The 26,857-nt window shown below is 39.7% G+C and overlaps 1 protein-coding gene across 2 annotated transcripts in view; it reads right to left on the minus strand.

Moving 5' to 3' along the window:
• Positions 1–26,857, minus strand: part of atrnl1a (attractin-like 1a) — a 406,244-nt gene that overhangs the window by 350,037 nt on the left and 29,350 nt on the right. For both annotated transcript variants that reach the window (XM_084735770.1, XM_084735769.1), the window contains exon 2: positions 1,389–1,472. In XM_084735770.1, the coding sequence (XP_084591896.1) occupies positions 1,389–1,472 (84 nt within the window). The remainder of the gene's footprint in view (positions 1–1,388; positions 1,473–26,857) is intronic.

Raw genomic sequence — 26,857 nt, forward strand, 5'->3', positions numbered from 1 at the left:
CTCATTACAAAACCAGCACATAAGGGAGGGGCAGTGGCACTCCAAGACATTACAAAACCGAAACTGAGAGACAACTCAGTGATGAAAAATAGTAACTCATGCTGAAAAGTGATCCTATACGTGCTTATCAAAATTAGATTAACTAAGTTTTGGGAAAAGCTGCAAACAGAGGTGTCATATCGATGAAAGACTTTGACAAAGTTGTAAAAATGTAAAATCACCCTCTATTTCAGTACAGTACACTCTACCAAAGATCCACAAATCCCTGGAAACCGCCGCCTGGTACCCAGTAGTGGCAAGCATTAACTTGGTTACAGCTCCACTGTCTGCTTTTGTGGAACATCACATCAAATCTCTTGTATTTAAACTGCCAACTTCCTTAAAAGACACAAATGATGTCACACAGTTTCTAAATGAATGTGAAGCATGGATAAAAGAAGAGTGAAGACTGAACTGAAAACTGGAAACAATGACCAGAAAAGAAAGAAGACTGAACCTACACAGTGTCTCCATGAGCGACTATTTTTTTTTTAAGCTTATTTTTTGTGCTTTTTGCCTTTATGTTAGATAGGGACAGCTGAAGATATGACAGGAGAGAGGGGAGAGAGAGGGGGATTGACATGCAGCAAATGTTTCGCAGGCGGGAATCGAACCAGTGACCGCTGCAGAGGACCAACAGCCTCAGTACGTGGGGCAAATGCTCCACCAACCAAGCCATGGGAGCACCAAGCATGAGCAACTATTTTACCAAGAAAATTATACCCTGAGGTTAAAGAATTCAAATGAAACCCACTCTCTAAAGAGACAATGAGCCCTTCTGTAACTGATGAACTGAAGTCTTAAGCAGTTGATCTAAAGGCATTAATCATCAATGAAATCAAAGAGGACTATCCTACACAGTTCCATGGGAACTGAAAAAAGTTCCCATGGAAATTTACATCAACAACAAAATTCAATGAACTCATGGAGATGGTGAAGAAAATGAAATGCAAACCAGAGGAGACCCTGATGGTGAAGAACTGAGAAATTTAATCAGGATGAGGATGATTACAAACAAAAGGGTCTATACTACCTCACACTGAAACGTGATCCTACACATCCTTATCAAAATGAGATTAACCACTTTTTGGACAGAGGGACTAGTGTCTTTCCATATAATTACATAGCTATTACTGTGTGTATACAGTTGGTCCAGTATGCATGTTTAAGTAGTCAATGGGCAAAAACCAACTCTGATGCACAATAACTGCATTTAAAGATAAACCTTTTTGTTTACACAATAATAAAGCTCTCATTATCTGGAGCCCTTAAGCAAGACACAAAAACAGTTTTCAACCACATGGAACTAAGTAAAATAGACAGAAGAGGAGAAAAACACTGATACTTACTATCCTTCTATTAGCCAAGTGCATTTGGTCTTGTATTTGTAGTTTACTGGTCCATCTGTGAGCAAGCCTGACAGGTCTGTTAACCTAAAGGAAGACATACAGAAGGGGAAAAGACATGTTCAGTCTGATGTTCAGTGTTAAAGACAAAACTTCATATGTTGAGCCAAATCAGAACAAAGTGATCAAATGGAGAAGTTGCACGCTTCAAAACCAGACAAATTTGGAGTTGCTTCTCAAATTTAGATCTTGTGATTCCCTAAAACAGAGATTCTTTGATTCATTCTCACATCACAGAGCTCTTCCATCAGTCAGATCATGAGACATCTAGAAGTTGATCTACTTCTAACAGATCAAGTGTGACACTTTCCTACAGTGTGCAGATGCAAAGACAGACAATGATTTGTGAGAAACTGGCAAAAAGCTGAAAAACGATTTCTTCCAACACCGCGAACATCACTCACTCAAATTGAAGTTCACCCTAAAATGAAAATTCAGTCATAATCTACTCACCCTCATGTCGATTGAGAGTCGGGTTTATTTTGCTAGTCTGCAAAACACTGCTGGAGTTTCTCATGAAAACAGTGTTGCAGAATCTCCTTAACAGTCTAAGTGAATGGTGACCAGTTTTCAAATGGAAAATACGACTAGAAAAAACATAAAATGCCTCCATACTGCTTGTCTGGTATAATCCAAGTCTCCTAAAGTCCTAACATGCTGTTCGCACACTGTCACAACACACACACAGCTCAGATAGTGCACACGTGCACATGAATGTGGCTCCAAGTTAAGGATCTACAGTGAAGATTCAGGCTAAAAACATGGTGTAAATAACATTTTTTGTCAATTTGGGGCTTTAGGAGACTTGGATTATACCAGAGGCGCAATATGGAGGCATTTTATGTTGGCATTTTGTCTTTTTACATTTGAAAACTGCTCATCTTTTACTTTCACTTTTGAGAGATTCTGCAACATCGTTTTCGTGTGAAACTCCAGCAGTGTTTTGTTGACTAAAAAAAGTAAACCTGATCTTCACCCTATGTGAGGGTGAGAAGATAATGACTAAATTTTCATTTTTGGGTGAACTATCTCTTTAAAATAGAACGATCTGAGCTTCTTTGGTTGACAGTGTTAAAGATCATGTACCAATAAATGTGTGTTCTGAGTTTATCACACAACAGAAACATGTTATTTAATACTCAGCAAAATTTGAATGAAGAAAAAATATATAAAATTAGATCATGAAAAAATTTGCACTTTTCTCACTTCACCACCATGACCTGAAACATAGATGTGCCGTCTAGCAGCTTTATTGGAAAAGTCCAGACATGTTTGGAACCACCAGAGCCAGAGGACGGTGACAGGATGGTATTTGTTTTTTCTTCTGTGTTGGGTTGTTGGAACATAAGTTAGCTGAAGTGAACTGCTGGGTTGATTTGGACTGAGAGAGTCACTTAAGGTACATTCATGGGGGTTAGGGGTGGAGGGTGTTGTTCATGTTTCAGTTTGTGGGACTTATATAGTTTTGGGGACCATGGCTCTGGCACATCACTGAGCCATATTTCAGGTCTGCCCAAAATGTCAGTCTTTTCACATATTTTCAGCAACTATTTTGTTACATGTATAATATGAAAGAAACTCCCTTTTTCCTTTACACAGACTTTAATTCATCACAGCACCACACAGAGGTGCAACAACTTAACCACACATGTCATTTATATTGGACATTTCCCAAATGATTTCCTGTTCCCTTGGGCATGTTCAATAATTCTGATAACTCACAGACTGTATCAAACACTGATTGCCAGATTTCCTTTAAAGATGATGGATGATGCTAATTAGACTTCTACTGAACATCTATTAACAGCCATCCGAGGGAGTTTTGACTTTCTGCTTCACAATTCAAGTCTGTCTTTCACTTTCTGTTTAGTTATGGTTGGTTTCTGTCTCTGCACTGCTCAAAATAACCACTAAAATTTTATTTGTCAGGGTGCACTCTAGAATCCGTGCTGATTTGTGCCAACTGGGTAGATTTATTGTATATTCAGTACAAGAAACAGCAGATGTTGCTTATGCTGACTGGCTTTTGCACAGGTAAACAAAATGCCATGTAGAGAATCACAGCATGATCAACAGTTGCAAAGTGTCACATAAATATCATTTGCATGGTTTTGCATTCCTACATTTAAATTCTGAATTCACTTTCAAGTAATAGCTTGACATTCGGTGAAAAATTCTTATTCTTATAAAATACCTCTCTGATTGGTCTCATTTTGTTCACTTGTTCAAGGGAATATTTGGCACTTTTCATGTGGATGTCCAGTCAGTGTTGTGGTGTCTTAACATATGTCTTATGTTTAATGCAAGGCATGTAAAGTAACTTAAATAACATACTTATGGTCCGATATGTCTGGCATTTTTCCACTGGTCATACATGCCATTTTGGGAATCACTGGCAACCGATATATTCTTTCATTTAGGTATGAGGGCATGTAGGTATTTTTAAAATGTGATTAACATGTTTATTATGTTACCCTAAAATCTTCTTCTATAAGAGGTGTTCCCACAGGATGAGTCACACTACCTGCTACTGTTTCAGTGGCTATGTTTACATGCACACTTGTTTTCCTCTTGGTTGTTTAAAGGGAAAGGCATACACAATATTCAGAACATGGCAGTATTCTGAATTTGATACAGGTCATGTAAACATCATGTTCTTGTTGGATATTCTGAATTTGGCCTTATTCTGAATAAAGCATATCCTGATGAAGACATGTAGGATATGCAGGTATTATTCTGGTTTTAGGAACGTTCTTTGGATATGTAAACAGCAAATTCAGAATACGTGTCTCGGTTGGGGGTTTTATAGCAGTTTGTGACACACAACCTCTTCTGCTCTGCACTGCAAACAAACCAAATTTCCAACAGTTTGCAGGACCGAGGTAGAGATGTTTGCACAAAAGAAAATCACAACACAAACATTGCAATGCTGACATTTTCAAGAAGGTGATTAAATCAATGAAAGAGGGAGGCTGTATTCGTACTGTCAAACAAGTCCACCACCAGTGGAAAACAAATACAAAAAATACTATTTTGACAGAAAAAAGCATCCATAGTCAGAGTATGCACAGCTGTATATAAATGTGAATATTCAAGCAATATTCATTTTCATTAGGCACGTGAACAGCTTAGTAAGAATATTTTCTTTTTCGCAATAAGGGCAAAAACCAGTCTACTTCATGTAACTATAGCCATTGTCAGCTGACAGAGACCCAACGTTACACCTGCTGTATCCTGCACTCCATTTAAGTTCCATTTTTGTGGCCTTTGCTGCTGCGTAACATACGGCTCAGCAGCATGGCCAAATGGAGAACAGCCTCAGTCACGCATCACAGACACCACTGATGGAGCATACAGCCATGCCTACATTATTTAACTTTGGGTTAATGTAGGTTATTTAATCTTTTAGCTTGGAAAAAAAAAGAACTCTATTCAGTGACAACTGGTGTGTGGTCTCCTTTCCTTATGTCGTGTTGGGACCCAGTATTCTGGAAACCAACTCTATGCTGTAGTATCACATGCAGAAATAGCCCTTATATGAAATATGCAAATATGTAAATGTATGTTCTGAGCCAGCAGGGATAACATGTGTCTCAGACTGAGCCTTGACTGAAGGAAACCCTGGTGACAGAATAACAATATTCCTGTGAGTAGATAAAACATGACATCCCACTCCTGTCAAGGTAAGACACTGCATGTTACTGTTGCCATAGTGATCCCAACATGACATATTCATGTGGCAATTGCAACAACCACAATGCTGGAGTGACTGTATGTGTGTGCGTGGTAAACATTGGTCACACCTGTCAATCAAAGTAATCCCATTCCATTGCTGCAGAGAGGGAAAAGGTGAAAATGGAGACACACGCACAATTGAACACATTGTCACACACAAAACATCGACTTCACGGGCGCTGAAGACATCGCAGCCTGCCTCGGGGTAGACAGTATGTTACTGTATGTGTGAGTGTGTGTGCGTGTGTGTGTGTTCATTATCTGCAGTGTCACTGTAGACTCTGCGGTCACAGTGGAGTGCTGCCAGACTGAACTGAGAGAAAAATATAGAGTGAAACTTATTTTTTATTGTGTGTTCTGGGTAAGAAACAAAAGCAACATTTTTTTTATATGTTTAGCAGTTTTTAAAGGCCAACCTATGATGTAATTTACAGGATCAAAGCAACATGTAATCAATACAATAAAATTCAAAAAAAGAAATGGAACATTAATAGATCAAATTTGATGAAATTTATGGAGTACTAAAATGAAACAAAGACTGTGTGCTAAATCAGAGAGCTTGGGTGCACTGCTTCACCTAAACATGATTCACTCTGCTCTATGAAACATACTTTACATTCAGTGGTTCCTTTGCAACAGGGCAGAGGTGGGAATAAGTCACACATTTGCAAGTCACAAGCAAGGCTTAAGTCTTCATCTTTCAATCTTTAGCAAGTCCCAAATCACTATGGTAAGAGTCAAGTCGAGTCATCATTATAAGTAAAGCAAACCAAGTCAAGTCATTGCAGAGTTCAAGGAAGTCACGAGTCAAGTCATATGAAATTCTGATGATCTACCCCAGCTCCTCTAAAGTCTGCTGACATGCACTCCACATGAACACCAGCATGAACACAACCTGAAGGTGGTCCATGATGGAGGGGTTTCTTTTTTTCCAACTGCTGACTGTATGATCAATAATCAAAATGTAGAGAAAAATCAATGACGTATCATCTTTATGAGGTGATCTTAAGCTTTGTTGGTTTGTTGCATTGGTTCAATTCAGGAACTGGACCTTTAGGTGTGACCCCACCCTGAGTCCTCTATGATATGGAAATCTGCAATGTCTAGATATATGAAAATAGTTTATTTTGATTATATCATCTTGGAAAAAGAGTAAGGATACTTTAGACATTTATTATTTCCTACATACCTGCAGAATTTTTTCCACAGTGATGTTTGAGGTAGCTGGTGTAGTGGCACCATTCACTTTCTGACAAGTTTGCAGTTTAGCCACAGTGATTCAGATTTGCTCCAAAATTAAATAGGTTCTTCTTGGCACACCTACACCCTTCCACCAGGTTTCATAAAAATCAGGCCAATGTTTTTTCTGTAATCCTGCTGACAAACACACAAACAAATCTAACCCAAAACATAACCTCTTTGTCAGAGGTAACAAAGGGGTGGCGGTGAAAACTGGTCATTTTCTGTAGGAACCTTAACAGTACTGTAATTGAGCATGCATTCAGTCTTCCTTAGCAATGACTGATTATATGAGGGGGTCTAACTGACATTTGACTGCCCTGTCTGACACTGACTCAGGTAGGAAAATAATATGATCGTTTTTTGTTTTTTTTTGCCAAAAGACCTAAAAGGAAGCAAACTAGCCTGTGAGCTGGGACACAGAAACACACGCCATTATCAACACCATCAGTCAGCGCAAGAGATTAAGAGTGTGTCAGGCCAAATGTGCTGCTTCTCTGTAATGAGAGAGAGAAAGAGGGAGGGCAAACAGATTGCAGCACAGCCGGACACAGGCCACAGTAAAGGCTAAAATCCTGCCAATAAAACACATGAACACAGACGACATATATGCATCCACACAGTGACACGTGAGATGGAAAGGAGGTAAAAAAATAGAGAGAGAGAGAGAGAGAGAGAGAGAGAGAGAGAGAGAGAGAGAGAGAGAGAGAGGGAGAATAAGACAGCCTTCAGGCGCTCCTGTACTGACCCATCTTTCACTCCCCTCGCTTCTCCCTTTTCTATCTAGCACTCTTCCATCTATTTCTCTATCCATCTCTCCTATCAGTCCCTGATGATCACAGTTTGATCCTCTGGCTTTAATCCCAGATTAGAAGACAAATATTCATGTCATGATGCTGTAATGCCCAACTCAAATGATGATGATATTGATGACGAAGATGAAAACTCTCTTTTATGGATTTTTGGTGACGGTGATACATGAATGTTTTCTGGAATGATATTCACAAGATCTATTGTCTTTTCTCCTGTCTTATTACTGCAGTGCTGTTATTAATGTTTACAGATCTCAAAATTAAGACCATATTTCAGATCCTACAAGGTTATTGTGAAAACATCGTAAAACTTTCACAAAGAGCATTTAAAGGTGAAGAGGAGACAGCAGGGATAATTAATAAAATGCATGTTCTTATCTAAAATGAAACATAACAAAATAAACTAGGGAACTCCTCTGGGTCCATTCAGGTGGACACTATGAATGCTAAACCTAATAATAAAAGACATAGTAATCATAATTCATATACAGTATTTCCAACAGCTCCACCTAAATCTGCCAAAGTGTGGACGCTCTGTTTTGACAACGTGAGTTGCAAATGGAAAAATGAAAGAGGAGGAATGAGCAAAAATACCATTGCAGGCAGCCTACAATGGCTAACAGGCTATGGCTTTTCTGCAAAGACAGAATGAGTTGGATATTTTTAAAAACAATGTATAGTATAGTAGTATAGTATAGTATAGTAATCACTTATGACCAACTAGAAATGCATGATGGTGTGTGATCTGCAGAGACCCTGCCTGTATTTCCTTATTTTGCTGTGTTATGGATGTTTCTGAGTGTCAACCTTTGGGCAGTGTGTCTGTAGCCACAATAACTGTGCGCAGGATGTGGCACTAGGTACCGTGTAAACAATTACAATACCAGTGCCAACGCCAATACCAATACCATTCAAGTGACACCGATTCACAGAATGTGCCTAATTAGTCAGCTACACAATTAAATGTCGCCACCATTGCTAGTACTAGAAATACTAGACATTTACACTATTTATCAATATTTTATTCATACACAATGCCAGTCAATTGTTGCCTCTAAAACGTTATGCAGCCTCCCACCACTAGTCGGCTGCAGCCCATAAAAAACACAGCGGGTTGGCAGTGTTTTGATCTAGAAAATGAAAATAAGCATGAATGCAATTTGTGTCAGAATAAACTGGCATATAACCACTGTGAATGTGTGACCACATTCAGCACAGACACGGACATTAACCTGCAAGCAGGCTGCTGCTGCTAGCAATGCTAACGTTGGCCAAACTGTGTGTCAAGCTGGCAGCTAATGTCAGCTCTGGGTAAGTGATGTTGCTTACACACAGACACTGTGATCCTATTTGGTCTGAAAAACTGAAGCATTTAGTGAATTGTTGTCATAATGATGCAATGCTCCTAATGCACAATGCAACGTGCCACACATTTCAGCAGCATTTAATATACAATTTGGCCATTAAAGAATATGATTAATGGCTTCAAATGGCTTTAATACACAGTATTTTTCAGATCATGTTTCACATCAATTAATATAAATTTAATATAAATTAATAAATTGTGCTCAGTTTTAACTGCTTTGTTTTTCTTACTCTTAGACTAGTCAGCTAATCTGAATTAACATTGTAAACACGCATCCAAGAGGAAGGTATGACAGTGGCAGACATAGCACCAAAAAACAGAAGTATAGAGGTGAAATGCCAAGTGGACATAACCTGTTTCAAAACAAGAGAGAATCTGGGGTTGGCTATCATCTGCTGACAAACACTGAAGGAGAGGATGGGGATTAAGGGAGACGCTGACTTGACCTGTTTTCTTTTAGACAGGTAGGTGTCTGCAGATAGCTTAGTTAGCTTATAAAAGTAAATGTCTGGTGTTGAACCAGGGTGGAGGCACCAACTTTCAAACAAACAAAAAAAAAGTAGTGAGTCAGGCCCTATAGTCCCCCATATAAAAACATCCAGCTTTACAGCAGAACTAAACATGTTTATAGCCTGGTACAAATAACAGCTTGGATCTCTATAGCTAATTGTCCAATTCATGACAACTGCACTGCCCACATTGAGTGACAGGTGGGTACCATCACAGTTCCACTCACGCTCCATAATGCCCATTTGTAGTTAGCCAACAGACACCACAGACACTATGTCCATGTTTCATATAGTCTATGATCAGTCTGTCTTTTACTACCTCAAAGGTATTCACTTAAACGACAGGTAGTTAGCTGCCACTGTCAGTCATATTACATGTATATATTATAAGAGCTTGATATGACAATACAGAGACAGCTTTCGTATCAAGTTGTGCCAGGGGCCAAACCCTGCATGATAAGAAAAACATTCCCTGGAGCCTAGAAAGCCTTTTTCCCATACAGTATGCTATCATTATGAAAAACATGTCTGTAAAACTGTTAACAGGACATCTAGAACTGCAATATGTATATCCTTTTTAAAACCATGTAAATGAAATAGATTCCATTTAAAAACACTTAAATATGCAGTTTATAATGTTTGAACCAAGTTATTGTGGGTTATGGGTAGGGCCCAGTCATCCATTTTCTATTCCCGCCTATCCTCTGCAGGGGCATGGGGCCTGTCACATCTGACACTGGGTGAGGGACAGGGTACACACTGTGCATGTTGCCAGTCTATTACAGAGCAGACAGATATACACAAATAAGCGTTTAGACTCAAATCCATTCTTTTGGACTGTGGGAGGAAACTGGAGACCCACACAGATGTGGGGGGAACATGTGGAAAGGCATCGGCCTGCTGGATAATTCAAACCCAGAACCTTTGTTTTCTGAGGCAACAGTGCAAACCACTGAGTCAGTTTTTAGGTTGATGTTGGGGAGGCTTTTACTGCTGTTTATTCCAACACCCAATTCCAAAGAAGTTGTGACACTGTGGAAAATGAAAACAGATACAGAATGCAATGCTTTGCACAGTACAAAGACAAGATATTTAATGTTGAAACTGAATAACTTTCTTGTTTTTTGTAAATATACAGTCATTTGGAATTTGATGCCTGCAACACATTCCAAAAAGTTGGGACAGGGGCATGTTTACCACTGTGATACATCACATTTTCTTTTAACAATTCTTTTTCATCCTTTCTTGATATACAACTTAAAGTGCTCATCAGCCTGGGATCTGTCTTCATAATGCACCACACACTTTCAATGGGAGACAGGTCTGATATGTAAGCAGGCCAGTCTAGTAGCCACACTCTTTTACTACAAAGCCACTCTGTTCATGTGCAGAATGTGTCTTGGCACTGTCGCTGAAACAAGCAGGGACGTTTCTGAAAAAGACGTTGTCTGGATGGCAGCATATTTCACCCCAATACCTTTATGTACCTTTCAGCATTAATGATGTCTTCACAGATGTAACAGGTACCCATGATGTCATGGGCACTAACACACAACCATACCATCACAGATGTTGGCTTTTGAAGTTAGTGTGACATGCATGATTTCCAAAATGAATCTAAAATGTGAACTCAACAGACCACAGCACACTTTTCCACATGTTGTTGATTTATGTCTTTCTCTTAGCATGGTAAAATCTTAACTTGCATTTGCATGTTTGATGCAGCGACAAACTGTGTTTACTGACAACAGTTTTCAAAAGTGTTCCAGAGCCCATATAATTACATGGGTTTTTAATGCAGTGCTGCATATGAGGTCAAAGGTCACAGGCATTCAATGTTGGTTTGCAGCATTCCTTGAATTATTTAATAATATAGTGGATTGTAGATTGTGATGTCTCTAAATTTCTTGAAACTGTGTGTTGAGAAACATTCTTGAACTTTTTAGACTATTTGCCCACTAGGGTTGGGTGATTGGATGAATACACCGTCTATTGATGATGGGCTGAATCCATCGCCAATCGCTTTTTTTGGCCGACTTTTAGGGCAATATTTGTCATGTTTTTTTGCTAATGTGACAGTCTGCAGAGTGACAGCCTCTGCTCTGCACCGCGCTCTCATCCAGCAGCGCAGTACACACCCACTCAGCCGACCATGAGTGAGCTAAGCTGGGTGAAGAGTGAGAAAAAACAGCCTGCAGAGTCAGACTCTTTACACTCTTTTCATGCGGTGAATTAAGGATTTATTTTGACCAAACCAGAGTTGGTGATCATTGGAAAAGTGGACAGACTAACAAAGACGGTTTTGGGGAGTTTTACAAGTTTTTCTGTTGAGTTTGAATTAAGTGTGTTTTCCGAGGAGTTAACAAGCCAATTAAGCTTGTCTTAGTTCGGAAAAAGAGATAAACTTGAATTTAGAAGGTGTATGGTTGTATTTCTCTGTTTAAAATTGATAATAAGTGTGAAAACGTAATTTCTAGACACTTTGTGAGTTTATTTTGTCTATTGGACATAGTGAATGTAGGCAGCATGCGTAACATAGTGAATTCGCTGCTTGCACACATCTCCCAGCTGAGACCCGAGAGGATTGGAGGAGGTGAGAGAGGGGATGAAGATATCAACAATCGCCGATGGATGGGTTGACGATGATCATTTGGAAAATTTTAACATATCACCCAACTCTATTGCCCACACAGTTTGTAACAAAGCGGTGAACCTCACCCCACGCTTGCTTGAGCCTTTCAAGGATGCCCCTTTTATACCCAGTCATGATACTGTCACCTGTTACCAATTCACCTGTTTATGTTCCAAACAGGTGTTTTTGAGCATTCCACAACTTTCCCAGTCTTTTGTTGCCCCTGTCCCAGTTTCTTTGGAGTGTCTTGCAGGCATCGAATTCAGAATGAGTTAGCCTGTATTTACTGAAAATATTTAAGTACATGAATTTGTACATTAAATATCTTGTCTTTGTATGGTATTCAATTGAACAGAGGTTGACAAATATTTGCAAATTATTGTATTCTGTTTTAACTGGCATTTTACATATCAACCTTTTTTGGAATTGGGATTTGTTAGTACTGAATCATGATATTTGTAAATAAAAAAATAACAATACTTTTCATAGAATATGGTGAGTATTCTTGCCCAGAGACTAGTTCATCATCATCAAAATAATCAGTTACTTGATTATTATTATTTATTCTTTCTTAGCCAAGACTTGACCAACTGATGTTCACAAGGTTGAAGGGATAGTTTGGATAATCTGAAGTGGGGTTTTAGAACATTTTGAATATTTTCACCACTTTATCTTGTCAACAGACAGCCTCATATAACAAAAGTATCACTCATTCTCACTAATCTAGACTGTACTGTTGAAATTAGCAATGTTACCTTGAAGAACACAGAAGTTGCTGGTCTGATTTTGCCAGTGGAGTTTAGTTAAGCCTGAGAGAGCAACATCTGGCTTTTATAACACTAGTTTCCCATCAGAAAAAATCTGCCTGACAGCAAGGCAAAGCAGTGATAAATATTTTAAATAAAGTGTACACTTACAATAATCTTGACTTTTAGGTGCCTAAAACACTTTTTGCTGCTGACTCTGTTCACAGCAGTACACTGCTTAGCTTCCATGCTGGCACACCTTTCAGTCTCTCCAAACTGGGAGCAAGCCGACTACTATCTCCTATAGCTAATACCTCACACAAGCCCACTTCAAATAATCTAAACTATCCCTTTAAGGAATAGAAATGGGCAAAACCTTGGTGTGGCTCTCCTCCCACACTTCCTGGTTAAGTGAAAAACTCTGTGAGAGCATAGTGACTATGCAGAGTGGCTCGGCCCATCTATGAAAACATGCTAAAGGTAGATCCCATTCATTGTTAATGAGGAGCTGACTGGAGCTGTGTTCTACAGCCCCAACAAACTGTCATTCCAAACGCCACTCCCATTAATCCTCTCAAAAAAGCCTGACATGGGAGAAGACAGTCATACCTTATGTGCAGACATGAGACCAACACACACACACACAGACACACACACACTTGCTGCCAGCTGAGTTATAAATGGTGACCAGAGACAGCAGACAGTCTAGGAGTTCATAGCGTGAAGACAGAGTTACATCTTTTACAGATTCCACAGGACTAGAATCAGGTTCCACACACACATACTGTAGCTTACATACATATACTGCATATATACATACACACACAGAGAAGAAAAGTGTGAGAGGGTGATGGTGGCAGGGGAGGCATAGGAAGATGAGAGAGGAGGGAAAAGAAGAGACACAGAGAGCAGAGAGATAAAACAGAGACAGGGACGAGGGGATGAGGTATAGAGGAAGAGAGTCCGGCACCCTTTGAAATATTCATCTGCTCCGGGTGAATAATTGATGGCGTACAGAAGACAGATGCATGAAGGATAGACAGACAAATGGATAGAAAGAGAGCAACAGGGACAGATAGAAAGAGGAAGATAGAGTCCTATATCCTCAGGTAGTGAAGGTACAAATCTCCTGTTTCGTTTTGTCTGTCACCAGCTTTAAAAGCTCACCATGACTGCTCAACCCAACACTTATTTTAACATCTACTGTCACACACAACAGTCATGGGGAGCTTTCCCTACAAACCTCATCTTTATGATGAAAATAAAACCATTATTAAGAAAAGATAATCCTAAATTTAGGCTTTACTATCCATAGCACATGTCATTTACTCTCTAAAATAAATAGATTATTTTTGATTCACTGAAGTGCAATACAATACAAGCTGCTTGGCAATGACCACACACAGCCAAGATGTTGTTTTGCTGTTTCAGGGGCCAGCTAGCATTAGCACCCAGGCTAAAAACAAATCTTGTGGTGGCCAGGTTGCTCAGTTCATACAGCATCTGCCCCATGTACTGAGGCTGCGAGACAGAGAATGTGGACAGACAGAAAAGTTATAAAAATCCAAATGAAATTGTCTAAAAGCACAGTGAAAGTGACCAGCTAGCCAAGCCACCAGGCTAAAAACTAAACATCATTACCTTGCAGTACCTGAGACATAAAAGAGGAGGTTAGGCTTTTAAGTGCAATCAAGATCAGATAAAAGTAGTATTAAACTGTCACTAAAAGAGTAGAAGCAGACTAAAAAAATCATGCATTAATCTGGGTAAAAAACAAAGCAAAGCAGCATTCAGACTTTCAAAATAAAGCTTCCTGAGAAACATGTCACAGTTAGGTATAGGCAACATGAGAAACAAATCTCTGTCTCTTGTGTCAAAGTCCCTTGTTTGACCAACTTTGTCGCTCTTTATACTACATCCATCCTTTGCTCCCATAATTATCACCACGCTTTCTGAGCTGACCTGAGCTGTTCATTCATTTCATTACATTTTCTTTCATTTATGTTCTGCAGTGCCTCTCGTTTACGTGTTTTTTGTCACATTACAGGCATGTCAGGTCATAAGGGGACTCCTTGGCAAGCTTGGCCTTGGGCAACTACATTTCCCAGGAGCCTTTGCCAGAGGCTAGCTCCAAAAGGGGACTAGACTTCTACTCTCTAGTGTCACACTGTAAAGCCTTGTCACATCTAATGCATCAGCAGATTTAAGATTTAATGGGCTTTAATGGCAACAGGAGGAAAATCAAATTACACTGGTATTAGCTTTTAAAGAGTAACAGCAGTGATGTGTCCAGACAGTGTGCAGTGACACCCCGACTGTCTCCATCTCTGACCGAATTACACAACAAAGTTAAGTAAACTGTCCAGTCCCCTAAAAGGAAATAAGAAAATGAAGTTACGGATGGAAGTGACAGGTCAGTGTGTCTTCCAGGATGCGTGAAAAAGGCCTTGTTGTATTGATTTTCTCTCTGCTGCTCTTCCACTGCAACAAGACAGACATTCACAGAGCGCTGGACTGCACAAGAGCATAGTGACACATAATCAAAACAACCACAACCACGCACACAAAGACTTTCAGTAACAGCGTGGAGTCAGCTGAGAGTGACATCACTGTTAGTAAGAGAAAGACGCACACATGTTTGTGCTTAAGTCGACTGCGAGGAACTTCCACTGACTTGTTTTCATTCCCTGACCCTTTAATCGTAACCTGAACCCTTCACGCTACACGCCTGTTCTCAAACATTTTCATAAACTAGCCTGTCACAGGAGGGAGAGCTGTCCAAAAGTGATTTTACTTCGCAAAAATGTCCTCCCTCGTGAAAAAAGACACACACAAATAATCATAAAAATTCACACACTTGAAAATCCTCCAATAATAACAACATTCCTTGACTCTGTAGTCTTAGATGACCATATTTAGAAAGCACAGCTCATGGTAGTGACTCATTTGAATGAACCATATAATTCACAACAATGCAAAACACACTGGAATTCCCTCTCTGGCCGGTCGAAACCTTCCTTACATCTAAATCTAGACACAAAACTCACCGTCTGCCGCTGCAGCCTGACTGCTCTCACCAGCTGTAAACAGTTTTTATTTTCTTGGCACTTTGCTTCCTTTGGCTTCTCTTCTGAATCTGTCTTCTGAGGAACTTTAATGAGGCCAATTAAAGGTGGTATTATCATCAATCTGCCATCACCTTCAGTATCAAAGAGCAGCTCAGTCACAGGCGGTACAAACTGTGCATAAATTAAGTATAAAAATGAAGCCCAGCCTAGGACTTCTACTGCATCAGCTTTAAATACAGTTACTATTTATATATTTAATAAATCCAGGAACCAAAATATATATGTAAAGAAAGTTGTTGATCAAAGGTTTACGCAGTTCAACTTAGAGATAGACTTTTCCTGTTAAATTATGAAATAATGCATCGCTGCTAATTTTAATTCTGTACTTGTATTATGTTTGCTTGAGGAGCTGTAAATATTAAAGTTAACACCCTGCCACAGTGGGATTTGGACTCAAGTTCAATATTCTGAGGTAACAACACAACCAGCAGAGTGAAAAAAGTGCAGTCAGAGAGCAACTCAACCAGAACCTAGCAGATACAGTATATGTAATACAGTACAAAACATGCATGTAACCTTGTTCTAACATTTTAAAACCTTTCTTTAAATTATTTCTGATTCTGATTCTTTCATTCATCTTCATTTTTCAATCAAATGCCTTCTGTCCCAGGTGTCAAACCAGAGTGAAACGTTCCAAACAAACCTACAGACTCAACAACTAAAATGTAGCACAGTTGTGCATTATGATACAATATGTGATATGATTAGTGGGAATGGTCATTTTTGCATTACAATTCTTGTTTTTTACTGAGAAATGGTGTGACATTTTTGGGAGTCTATATGAAACAAACATTTTATCTTCCATCTGGAGAACAATATTTTTTAGGACACAGCATCTCTGCAGCACTACAGTACTTTATTATAATGCTGTTTTCTTACAATAATATTGGGATTAGTTGTGCAGCCCCTGCAGTAGCTATATTATATGTTATTGTAACATTATCTCCATTATGCATTATATTCACTGTTATCTAATGCCACCTCTCTTCAGCTATTCTGCACCTTTTGACAATTTCCTCTTAAAAACTCTACTATTCTCTGAGTGATAGGTTGTATTTTCAGTTTCATGTATTTTTATAATTGTCTGAAAATATTTAGAGTGAGATTTCCTTGGAACTTGGAAGTTAACACTCCAACACTTTTTTGTGTGTTTGTGTAGCCAGTAAGTGGGGAGATATTAGAAAAATGGCTCTTTGAACTGAATTTGTGTGTAAGATCACATCATGCTACATAAGTCTGAGTGTATCATCTCATGGCCGGCACACAATGATAGGATACAAAGGCAGATGAAATTTCAAATATTTGGTCTTGTAATTCAGTGTGTTTTTCAGTAATCTGTAGTCCTCACAAATCTCTAGCTGACATCCCCAGAGGAAACAGATTAACAATGTTCTCAGCAATAACCCCAGAGCTTTATATACTGATTCTGTCCTGCCACAGCTGCCTCATACAAAAGCCCAACGTACATTATTTCACATGTACAGATGTGATATTATCTTGCCACAGGCAGTACATTCACTTTCCAATTTCCGCACCATTTATGCCTGTGTTAAGTTCAAACAGTCTTCTGATAAAACAGTAAGTAATATTATCTGTGACACCTCTTGAACGCTGCAAAACTCTCGCAGTGGATAAAATACACTGAAGATAGCAGCAGGGCTACATAAAGCCAGTGATGGATAACCAGACAACTCAGAGATGACGGCAGCATTGTTCACACCAACGAGCACATGCGCACACACACACACAAGGTGCAGGGGTCCCCGAGCCGGGGCCAGTAGTGAAGATTGAGAGATCTGTATGGTGTGTGTGTTCACGTATGTGTGTGTGTGTGTGTCAAGAGAGAGCAAAAAGAGGAGATGAATGACCAACAATTGAATAACCTTGACCTTCTCTGCAGATATCCTTTATTAAAAATCAAGAAAAGCCCTTCTACTGGGAATAACGAGGGCAGAGAGTGAGAGTGTGAGTGTGTGTGAGTGTGTGAATGTGTATGATTGATGTTACTGGGTCTCTATCACCTACGGTATAGTCATGGTCCAATGGCTTTCACACCAACGCATCATTCATCGCTAGCCCCTCCAATACCTCTCTCTTTCTCTCTCTTCAAACACACACACACACACACACACACACACACACACACACACACACACACACACACACACACACACACACACACCATATGGATCCTGTACCTTAAATAAGGTCAAAGCAAAGCTAATAGGAACATGGCACATTTAAACAGAACTGAGTCAACTGAAAGAGAGCAGAGAAAACAAGAAAAAATAAATAAAGAAAGGAAAGTGAGAAAATAAAAGAAGAAAGAAAAGGGGAGAGAAGAGGGGAAAGAAAAACAGAGTAGAACACAGAAAATATGAGTTTGAAAATGGAAGAAAAGGAAAAGAGGAAATAAAAGAAGAAGAAAGAAAAGGAGAGAAGATTAAGTAAGAATGTTGGAAAACAGCTACGAAATGACAGGAAGGGAAAAAGAAAAGAAAAAAAGAAGAGAATTACAAAGAAAAAAGAAACGAAATAACAGAAAAAGAAAAGAAAAAAGAAAACAAAACAAAAAAGAAAAGAAAAGGAGAGAAAAATATGAAAGAAAGGGAGAGAAATAAGGTATTAAAAGAAAAATGGAAGAGGAAAGAAGTGGTACAAAAAAGGTGAAAAAAGAGGAAAGGAGATAAGAAACAATGAACAAAGAGGTCAAGGAAAAGAAAGGAAAAAAGAAAAGGAAGAAAGAAAACAAATGAGTACAGAAAAAGAGAGAAGACAGAGGAGTAAAGTGCAAAGAAAAGGAAGGAAGAGAAAAGGAAAGATAAGAAGACATGATATAACTCACACAGAACCTTCTATCCTCCTCCACTATCACCCGAAAACACAGGGCTGCATATCGATGTGGACATCCATACACATGAGGTGACTTTGCTTTACCCATCTGCCTCAGTGGGATGTGAAAGTCATATTCAAATATTCATCCTATCATGTGTGAGCAAACTGAGCCTCATTTTCCTCTGGTTCCGCAGCAGAACCTCATCAGTCCTCAAGCGTTAAAGACCTGTGTCCCTAATGACTCTCTAAACTCAAAAGGTTAATAGACTTGATGAGTCAGTGTGTTAACCTTTGCCCCGAGGTCTATTAACCCAGGAGACTAAAAATGTCATGCATAGGAGGGAACTTCACACAGATACTAATGCAGTTTTTAAAACAAATTCAACCACATTTGATGTCACAAACACACTGGAAAGCCAGGTTAGTAGAAAGAAAGTACTATAGAGGCCAGTGACAATGTAACACTGGTTACTTTTTTCTAACTTGTATTTAAGCCTCAGTCTTACAAAACTCAATGCAGAATAATTTGGCTTTGCTGCTGAGTCGACAAGATGCCGATACCCACAAAAATTAGCATGTCTACCCATGTTTCCATCAATGCAAATGAGAGCTAAACTGTTAGATAGTGCCAGGGGTCTTTAGTCTACCCCATTTTTGTTCATTCGTTAATCCCAAAAAAATGAAAAAAACACATTAGGGAGCTATACACTGTCATTAGACCCAGGGGATTGCTGCAACACAGACCTTTTTTCCAGCACACTGCTGCTAACTGTGCTGTAGCTGCCATTAGGAAGTTAGCTCAGTTAGCGGCCATATGAAATACAGCCTCTTAGGGCCGTGTCTTACGCTGATCTAAAGCGCAAGGCACAATGGATTTAATTTATTCAAGGTGTGTCCAAATCCACCTTTGCCGTCTTGTGCCAGGGGCGGGAGTAATATTTTGCTCTGCCCCGCCCTTTGCGCCACCAGTGCAAAGCAGGATACACCTATCAGATGTGCCCATGTGCCCTCATTGATTCACAGGTGAGTTTAGGCCGAACTTGCAATAAACCAATCAGAAAGTCAGCTCTCATCACCTTTTAAGAGGCAGGTGAGCCAGCAGTGCAAGCAGAGGCAGCATGACGGCGGATTTACCAGGAGGAAACAAAGAGAAAAGAGGAGACAGATCTCCTGTTTCCAGGAGTGAAAACACGTAAGCACGCAATATATGGAGACAGCAGGACGTCTCCAAAACAGCTTCATGTGTAAATAATTTATTTTACATTAACGCCTGCAAAAAACAATACAATAAATGAACTGCAAATGTCATGCAGATATGTAACTGGTTATATTTTAACCTGAAGCACGTTGAAAGTTTGTTGTATTTTAAAATTAATTATTATCATCATGATCATCATCATTAACTCTACTGGCTGAGGAGCTGGGAGAGAGATGGTGCAGTAGAGAGGGGAGGTGAACCACAAAGCTTCCTGGTTCCGCTGGCCACCTGAGCCAGGTGGAGGAGCAGATACGCGGCGGTCTGTGCTCCTCCTTCTTCTCCTCTCCCACCTAATCCTCATCTCCTCCTCCCATCCTCGCTCCTATGTCCCGCGGTGAAACAATCAGAGAGAGTTTTTGAAGTTTGAAGTGCACAAAATTACGCATAGATATATCCAACCAGCTCTGACAGAAGCACACATAACTTTTTCTCTCAGGTTGGGCTGGAATCGTGTGGTCAAATATAGTGTCTTGTATATTTTATATGTTATAGATCATAATTGTTTAATCATTGTTTTTCTGGATCATAACAAACACGCAGACACAAACACTACAGCTGCTCCACCTGTCATGCTGACTCATCTGATAAAGACGATCAGACAGCTGTGATCCCATTTGCAGGTCTGCTGAGATTTATTGGGCTTATTATTATAATAATCGTACTGTTGTACATATTAGTGAGATTAACTTCAAAGACACACACATGCATGCAGGACTTTTAAACATAAATGAAAGGTGTTTAGTGATTGTGGAGCCATTGCGCCGCCAGCGCAAGTGATTTTGTTATCTTATGCCAGCGCAAGTGCCATTTTTGCCATGTGTGTAAGATAGCAAATGCACTTGCCCTGGGTCTGTGCCGCTGTGGGTGGGAGGTCTAAACATGAAGGAAAAACAAAGGCGTGGCTGGGCATGTTTGCTATCTTGTGCTCAGCGCATCGGAGTAAAACGCGCTTGTGCTTAGACCAGCCAAAACCCTGTTGAAGCGCAAAGTCTGTGGTCTTTCAGCACAAGATAGCACCCGGCGGGCTTGGCAGAAACACACACACATCTTCACAATCACAAAACACCGTTGTTTGTGGTAATTCTCTTCCTCACACCGGAGTGTGGATTAGTTAAGTGTTATTCAAACATATTTTTTTTATCAGCAATAAAATGTAAATATTGAAATTAAAAGCGTTCGTGTGTCTCGTGCTTGGCTGAGGCGCACACATCTCCACAATCACAGAACACTTTTCATTAATGTTAAACAGCTGTGCGTGTATACATCTTTAAAGATAAACTCACTAAAGAGGAAAATAATTATAATTTTAAAGCCTAATAAATCTAAACAGACCTGTGAAGTGAGCACGGCCGCGATCACACCTGTCTGATCGTCTTTATCAGATGAGTCAGTATGACAGCTGGAGCAGCTGTAGTGTTTGTGTCTGCCTGTTTGTTATGATCCAGAAAAACAAGGATTGAACAGTTATGATCTATATTATACAAAATATACAAGACACTATATTTGACCACAGGACTCCAGCCCAACAGAGAAAAAAGTTATGTGTGCTTCTAACAGAGTTGGTTGGATAGATCTGTGCGTAATTTTGCGCACTTCAAACTTCATAAACTCTCTGATTATTTCGCAGCGGGTCAGAGGAGCGAGGATGGGAGGAGGAGATGAGGATTAGGTGGGAGAGGAGAAGAAGGAGGAGCACAGACCGCCGCTTAACTGCTCCTCCACCTGGCTCAGGTGGACCAGCGGAACCGGGAAGCTTCGCGGCTGGACTTGATCTGTTCACCTCCCCTCTCTACTGCACCATCTCTCTCCCCAGTTCCTCAGCCAGCAGAGTTAATAATGATGATGATGATAATAATTAATTATAAAATACAACACAATTTCAAGGTGCTTCACTGTAAAACATAATATATTTATTGTATTGGTTTTTGCAGGCGTTACTGTAAACTATTTCGACGTGAAGCTGTTTTGGAGATGTCCTGCTGTCTCCATATATTGCGTGCTCTTGCACATTCTCTTCTTGTTAGTGATGTGTCGGTTGCGAACGATCCGGATCTTAGAGCCGGCTCTTTGAAGTGAATGACGGGAACCGGCTCTTGATTGGGAGCCGATTTGTTTTTTTCTCCTCTTTTTTTCTGTTAAAGTCGCACATGATTGGTGGCGTGTGTGTGTCCACACTGAGTAGAAGGGGGAGGGGAGAGGTTATAGACACACAACACAGTGAGCACATAAGCAAGTGGGAGGAAGACGAGAGAGAACATGCGCTACAGACAGAGACAACACGCTTGAAAGGTTAGAAAATACACTCATTTGAGATGAACTGCGCCTCGCTTGGAAAGTAGACGAGATCAGGCGGCCGCAGCAGGAAGTGGAGACGAAAATCTACAGTCAAGTTGGACAGTTTTCAACAGAGTTAAGAGAAAATATGTTACCTGTAGTCTGCAGACCACGATCATAGCTGAAGAAATAAAGTGCGTTCTTGATCGCTGATTGAGGTTAAAATAGAAGAGATCCCCCTTCTGATATATGTAACATCTGTTCTTTTATCTGCCTTGTAAAACCAAGTCATATATAAGTCATATATATAATCTTTATCATTATCAGATAAAATATCTGCTTGTTGACAGATTAAAACTTCATTGCACAACAGAAGACTAATATATCCAGTGTTAAATATTACAATTACACAGAAAATTAGTAATTAATATAATATGTGGTGTTTGTTGTCAAAATTAAGCACTCTGCTTAATATTGTAGTACTCTCCTCTATGTTGAGTATATTGAGTGTATAAATAAAGCCATATAAATAATAAACATTTGATATAATGTATGTTTTTTACATTAGTAATTCATTTTACATTATTTTGGGTAATAAATTAATTTGAGCAACAAAAAATCTGAGGAGCCACTTGGGAGCCGGCTCTTTTTAGGGAGCCGAGCCAAAAGAGCCGGCTCGCTAAAAAGAGCCGGAATTCCCATCACTACTTCTTGTATCAGGAGATCTGTCTCTGCCTCCTTTGTAAATCTCTTCTCTTTGTTTCCTCCTGGTAAATCCGCCGTCATGCTGACAGCGCTTGCACTGCTGGCTCACCTGCCTCTTAAAAGGTGATGAGAGCTGACTTTCTGATTGGTTTATTGCATGTTCGGCCTAAACTCGCCTGTGAATTAATGAAGGCACTTGGGCACATCTGATAGGTGTATCCTGCTTTGCTCTGGTGGCGCAAAGGGTGAGGCAGGATGAAATATCACTCCTACCCCTGGCACAAGACGCTAAAGGTGGATTTGGACACACCTTGAATAAATCAATGCCATTGCTCCTCCCACTTTCCACTTGTGCTTTCGTTCAGCATAAGACATGGCCCTAAGGCACAAGCGGTTTTTACCCCAATGCGCTGAGCACAAGATAGCAAACGCGCTGACCACGCCTTTGTTTTGCCTTCATGTTTAGACCTCCCGCCCACAGCAGCACAGACCCAGTGCAAGTGCGTTTGCTATCTTAAGCACATGGCAAAAATGGCACTTGCGCTGGCGTAAGATAGCAAAATCACTTGCGCTGGCGTCACAACGGCTTTGCGTCAGGCGTAAGATAGGGCCCCAAGAGTTGGTCTGAAATGGAATACAGCACCTGAGGTGATTTATTTATGTGATTTAGTTTTCTAAGTTTTATTGTTTTTTCTTTTTTCATTCATTTCAGAGGTAACATGTCATGAAAGTGCCACAGGAGAAACTGAACTTACATAATGCATCAATTCACTGTGGTAATCCCTTAAATCTTGTGGATGTACATTGCTTTCATTCACATATTTAAGGTGGAATGAAGAGAAATAAACAAAAATAAATAAATAAGTAAATCAAAAAAAGATGATACATATACCCGTATACTCAGGAGAACGCAAAATAAGAATATTGGTGTGCTATGTTCTAGTCAACGCATTTATACAGAATTCAATCACAACCAGAACCAAATTGCAATTTATTTGAAAAAGGAAAAATGTGCAAAAAAACAGCATTATAATGAGGTACTACAATGCTGCATAGATGATCTGGCTTAAAATCTTGTTCTCCAGATGAAGGAAAACATAATTTCAGTCTAAATAATCTCCATATGACTTTTTTACAAAATCGTGCAGCCCTAATCATGCATCTGGTTTACTCATCAGGCACATCTAATTTTTCTCCATAGGAATATTCCTTTTATGGTCGACTGCTACCTCCTGCAAGTCACTGAATAAAAATTTAATCAAGCCAAAACATAAACAGCATCGGTAATGTCCCTTAGACGCTGACTCAGAGGTAACAACTGATAAAAGTTCAAATTCAGCTGAATTGAGCAACTGCTGCTCCTTCAAGACCATCCTCCCAAGAAGAAAGACCACATCACATGTTTAAGCAAGTGTCCCAAGACAACTAGGTCTACTTACAGGTCTATTTAGGTCTTATAGGTTGTAGGTCTACTTATCACCACATTCTGAGATCTCACCAATCACTTTAGTAAAGACAGTAAAAAGTTGCAAACAGAATAAACTGCAGTTTTCCTTCAGTTTACTGAGACACATTCAGGTTGCATCAAATTTTTGACCCCCACAAATCAAAATCAATAAATTTGTGTGATTTCCAAAGATTCCCTTATTTGATCAGTCCAGTACATTAAAAAATGTACATTTGCAAATGTAAATCTAATCCATAAGTGATAAGGTTGGTGCATTTGCCTTCAATAACATGAAATCACAGATCTCTGGTGCCTTGGAGATATGTCTGCTTCTAAGATTGTCTGTCTGGTTTAGGGACTCCCTCATAAACAGGTCTACAATAAGTTACAGCCTGGAGTTAAAGTGTGAGCTGTGCTGTCTGCCAAATGACTCATTTTACATCAGCTGGCTCAGAGCACAGTGCTTAAATAATTTGAATGCAGGATTTTTCTTGTGATTTCACTTTTTTGCACTCAAATATGAATACTTTAGGTAGGCTAAGTTAAGTCAAGGATTGGAATAATTTTTCTAGCACTGATTGTTGCATGTAATGACATGTGACAGATTAAAGGAAAAATTTGTCATCCAGCTGGTCATTATAAACCAGTCAGAAATCAGTCTATTCCCTTGATAGGAGCCACAAATATTCAGCAAGGCTGTTCATGTTCACAAAGATACACATGAATCGTCAGCTGGGGTTTGAACCCAAGCTGATAAAGTCGGTCAGACAACATGTTATTTTTCACTTGGAGATAGAAGCTGTTCTGTCTTCTGTGTCCTGACACAGTTAGACAGTTCATGTATCTGCACTGACGCATGTGTGTGTGTGCAGAAATAGAGCCTTTATTACAGTCTGACAACAGGCTGCTGTATTATTACAGAGAGTTTGCACCCAACCCAGTCATGCCACAGGCTGATTATACACTGTCCTGAGGTGTGTGTGTGTGTGTGTGTGTGTGTGTGTGTGTGTGTGTGTGTGTGTGTGTGTGTGTGTGTGTGTGTGTGTGTGTGACAGAGAGTGTGTGTGTGTGTGTCCGCCCCTTTGGTGAGCCCCATCACATGTGGTCTGCATTAAAACACTATTGTGTGTTACAGAGCTGTATAGCGTTGCCATGCCAACTGAAATCACTATCCAGTGTCAGCCTCTAAGTCATATTATGGGATGGTTTCCGTAGTCTGTAAGCACACACTCACAATCCCCACACCACACCCAACATAGGCTTGCTAAGCCCTAAATACACTCCAACACACGCTGTCTCATACATCAAACGTCTCACACTAACCACACTACAGAACAAAAACAAAGGTTAGAATTAATAAAGAGCACTTCAGTCAGAATCATAGAAATATATTTTGAATGCCAGTGCTTTAACAAAAATGCTTTACAGTTCATGGAAAGTTTTAAGTTGAAGATGATTTAACTTTTGCAAATGGAGTTTTCTCATGAGAAAGCAATGTGCTAGAATGCTACTGGATGAGCTTTGTGGAAGCATGTTAGGGCTCAAAGTTACTGTTCCTGTTTGTCCATCAAATGCAGGCTTGGACTGGAAATCAGGCAAATCTGTTAGATGCCAGGTGGGCCAACCTACTTAGGGTGGGCGGCACGGTGGTGCGATGGTTAGCACTTTTTCCTCATAGCAAGAAATTCCTGCATAACACCTTTCTGTGTGGAGGCTGCATCCATGTGCTTGCGTGGCTCTGGTTTTCCCCACCATCAAAAACGTATATGGTAGGTCAATTCAGTACCACAAGCCAAGGCGCTGTCCCCAGGCACTGCACACAGCTGCCCACTGCTCCTAAATTTTGGGATGGATTAACTGTAAATACAGAGATTTAATCTCACTGTACATTGAGCTCTGTATAACTGTGTATGTGATAATAAAGTTGATATTTACCTTCAGTAAGCCACAAGACCACAACCAACAATGTGCAGGAAAAAAAAGGCTGGCCCCACACTACAGGAGTTATAAAATCCTAACCAACTTTAAAATCTGTCTGTAACACACACATCAGGAAAAACTCCATAGACTCTCTTCTCTCTAATCTCAAACACCCACACACTCCAATATTACCAAGATTACTGTGGGAGCACAGTCTCACAGGATTTCAAGGAGAACTTGATCACACGTGATTTCATGTGAAAGTGGATGTAAACAATGAAGATGGGAATAGTGGAACAACTTACTGTGGCAGTGCTTTGCTACTCTGCATTGCTTTGCAGTGAAAAATAGTAGAAGAAAGAGGATAAACAAGTCTGGATGAGAAAATGTTGACATCGCCTTGACACTGTCAACAAACTTTGTGTAGTTTTCAATGAGAACTGGAGGTGAGATTTTAATGTTTCTGTCAGCAGTAGTATGCAAGCTAACGTTAGTCACAAGGGCTAGAGTATACCATTCCTCGGCAACACCTCTTTCACTTCTGTAAAAAAGTTATATTGTGATTATTTCGACTGAAATTGTGATATTTGATACAATTAACGGGAATGATCAGATTTGCATTAAAATCTTCATGTTCACTGAAAAGAAAAATATTAAAATCATGAAGATGTGATATTTATTGAGGTCCGTACCAAACAAACATGTTTTCTTTCATCTGAAGAACAACATTTTTAGGCCAGGTCATCTATGCAGTTATAATGCTGTTTTCTCACACATTTTTCCTTTTTCAGAAAATTGCAATTTGG

This window comes from Lutjanus erythropterus, chromosome 14 (assembly GCF_056507025.1).
Source record: "Lutjanus erythropterus isolate fLutEry1 chromosome 14, fLutEry1.hap2, whole genome shotgun sequence".
NCBI lineage: Eukaryota > Metazoa > Chordata > Actinopteri > Lutjaniformes > Lutjanidae > Lutjanus > Lutjanus erythropterus.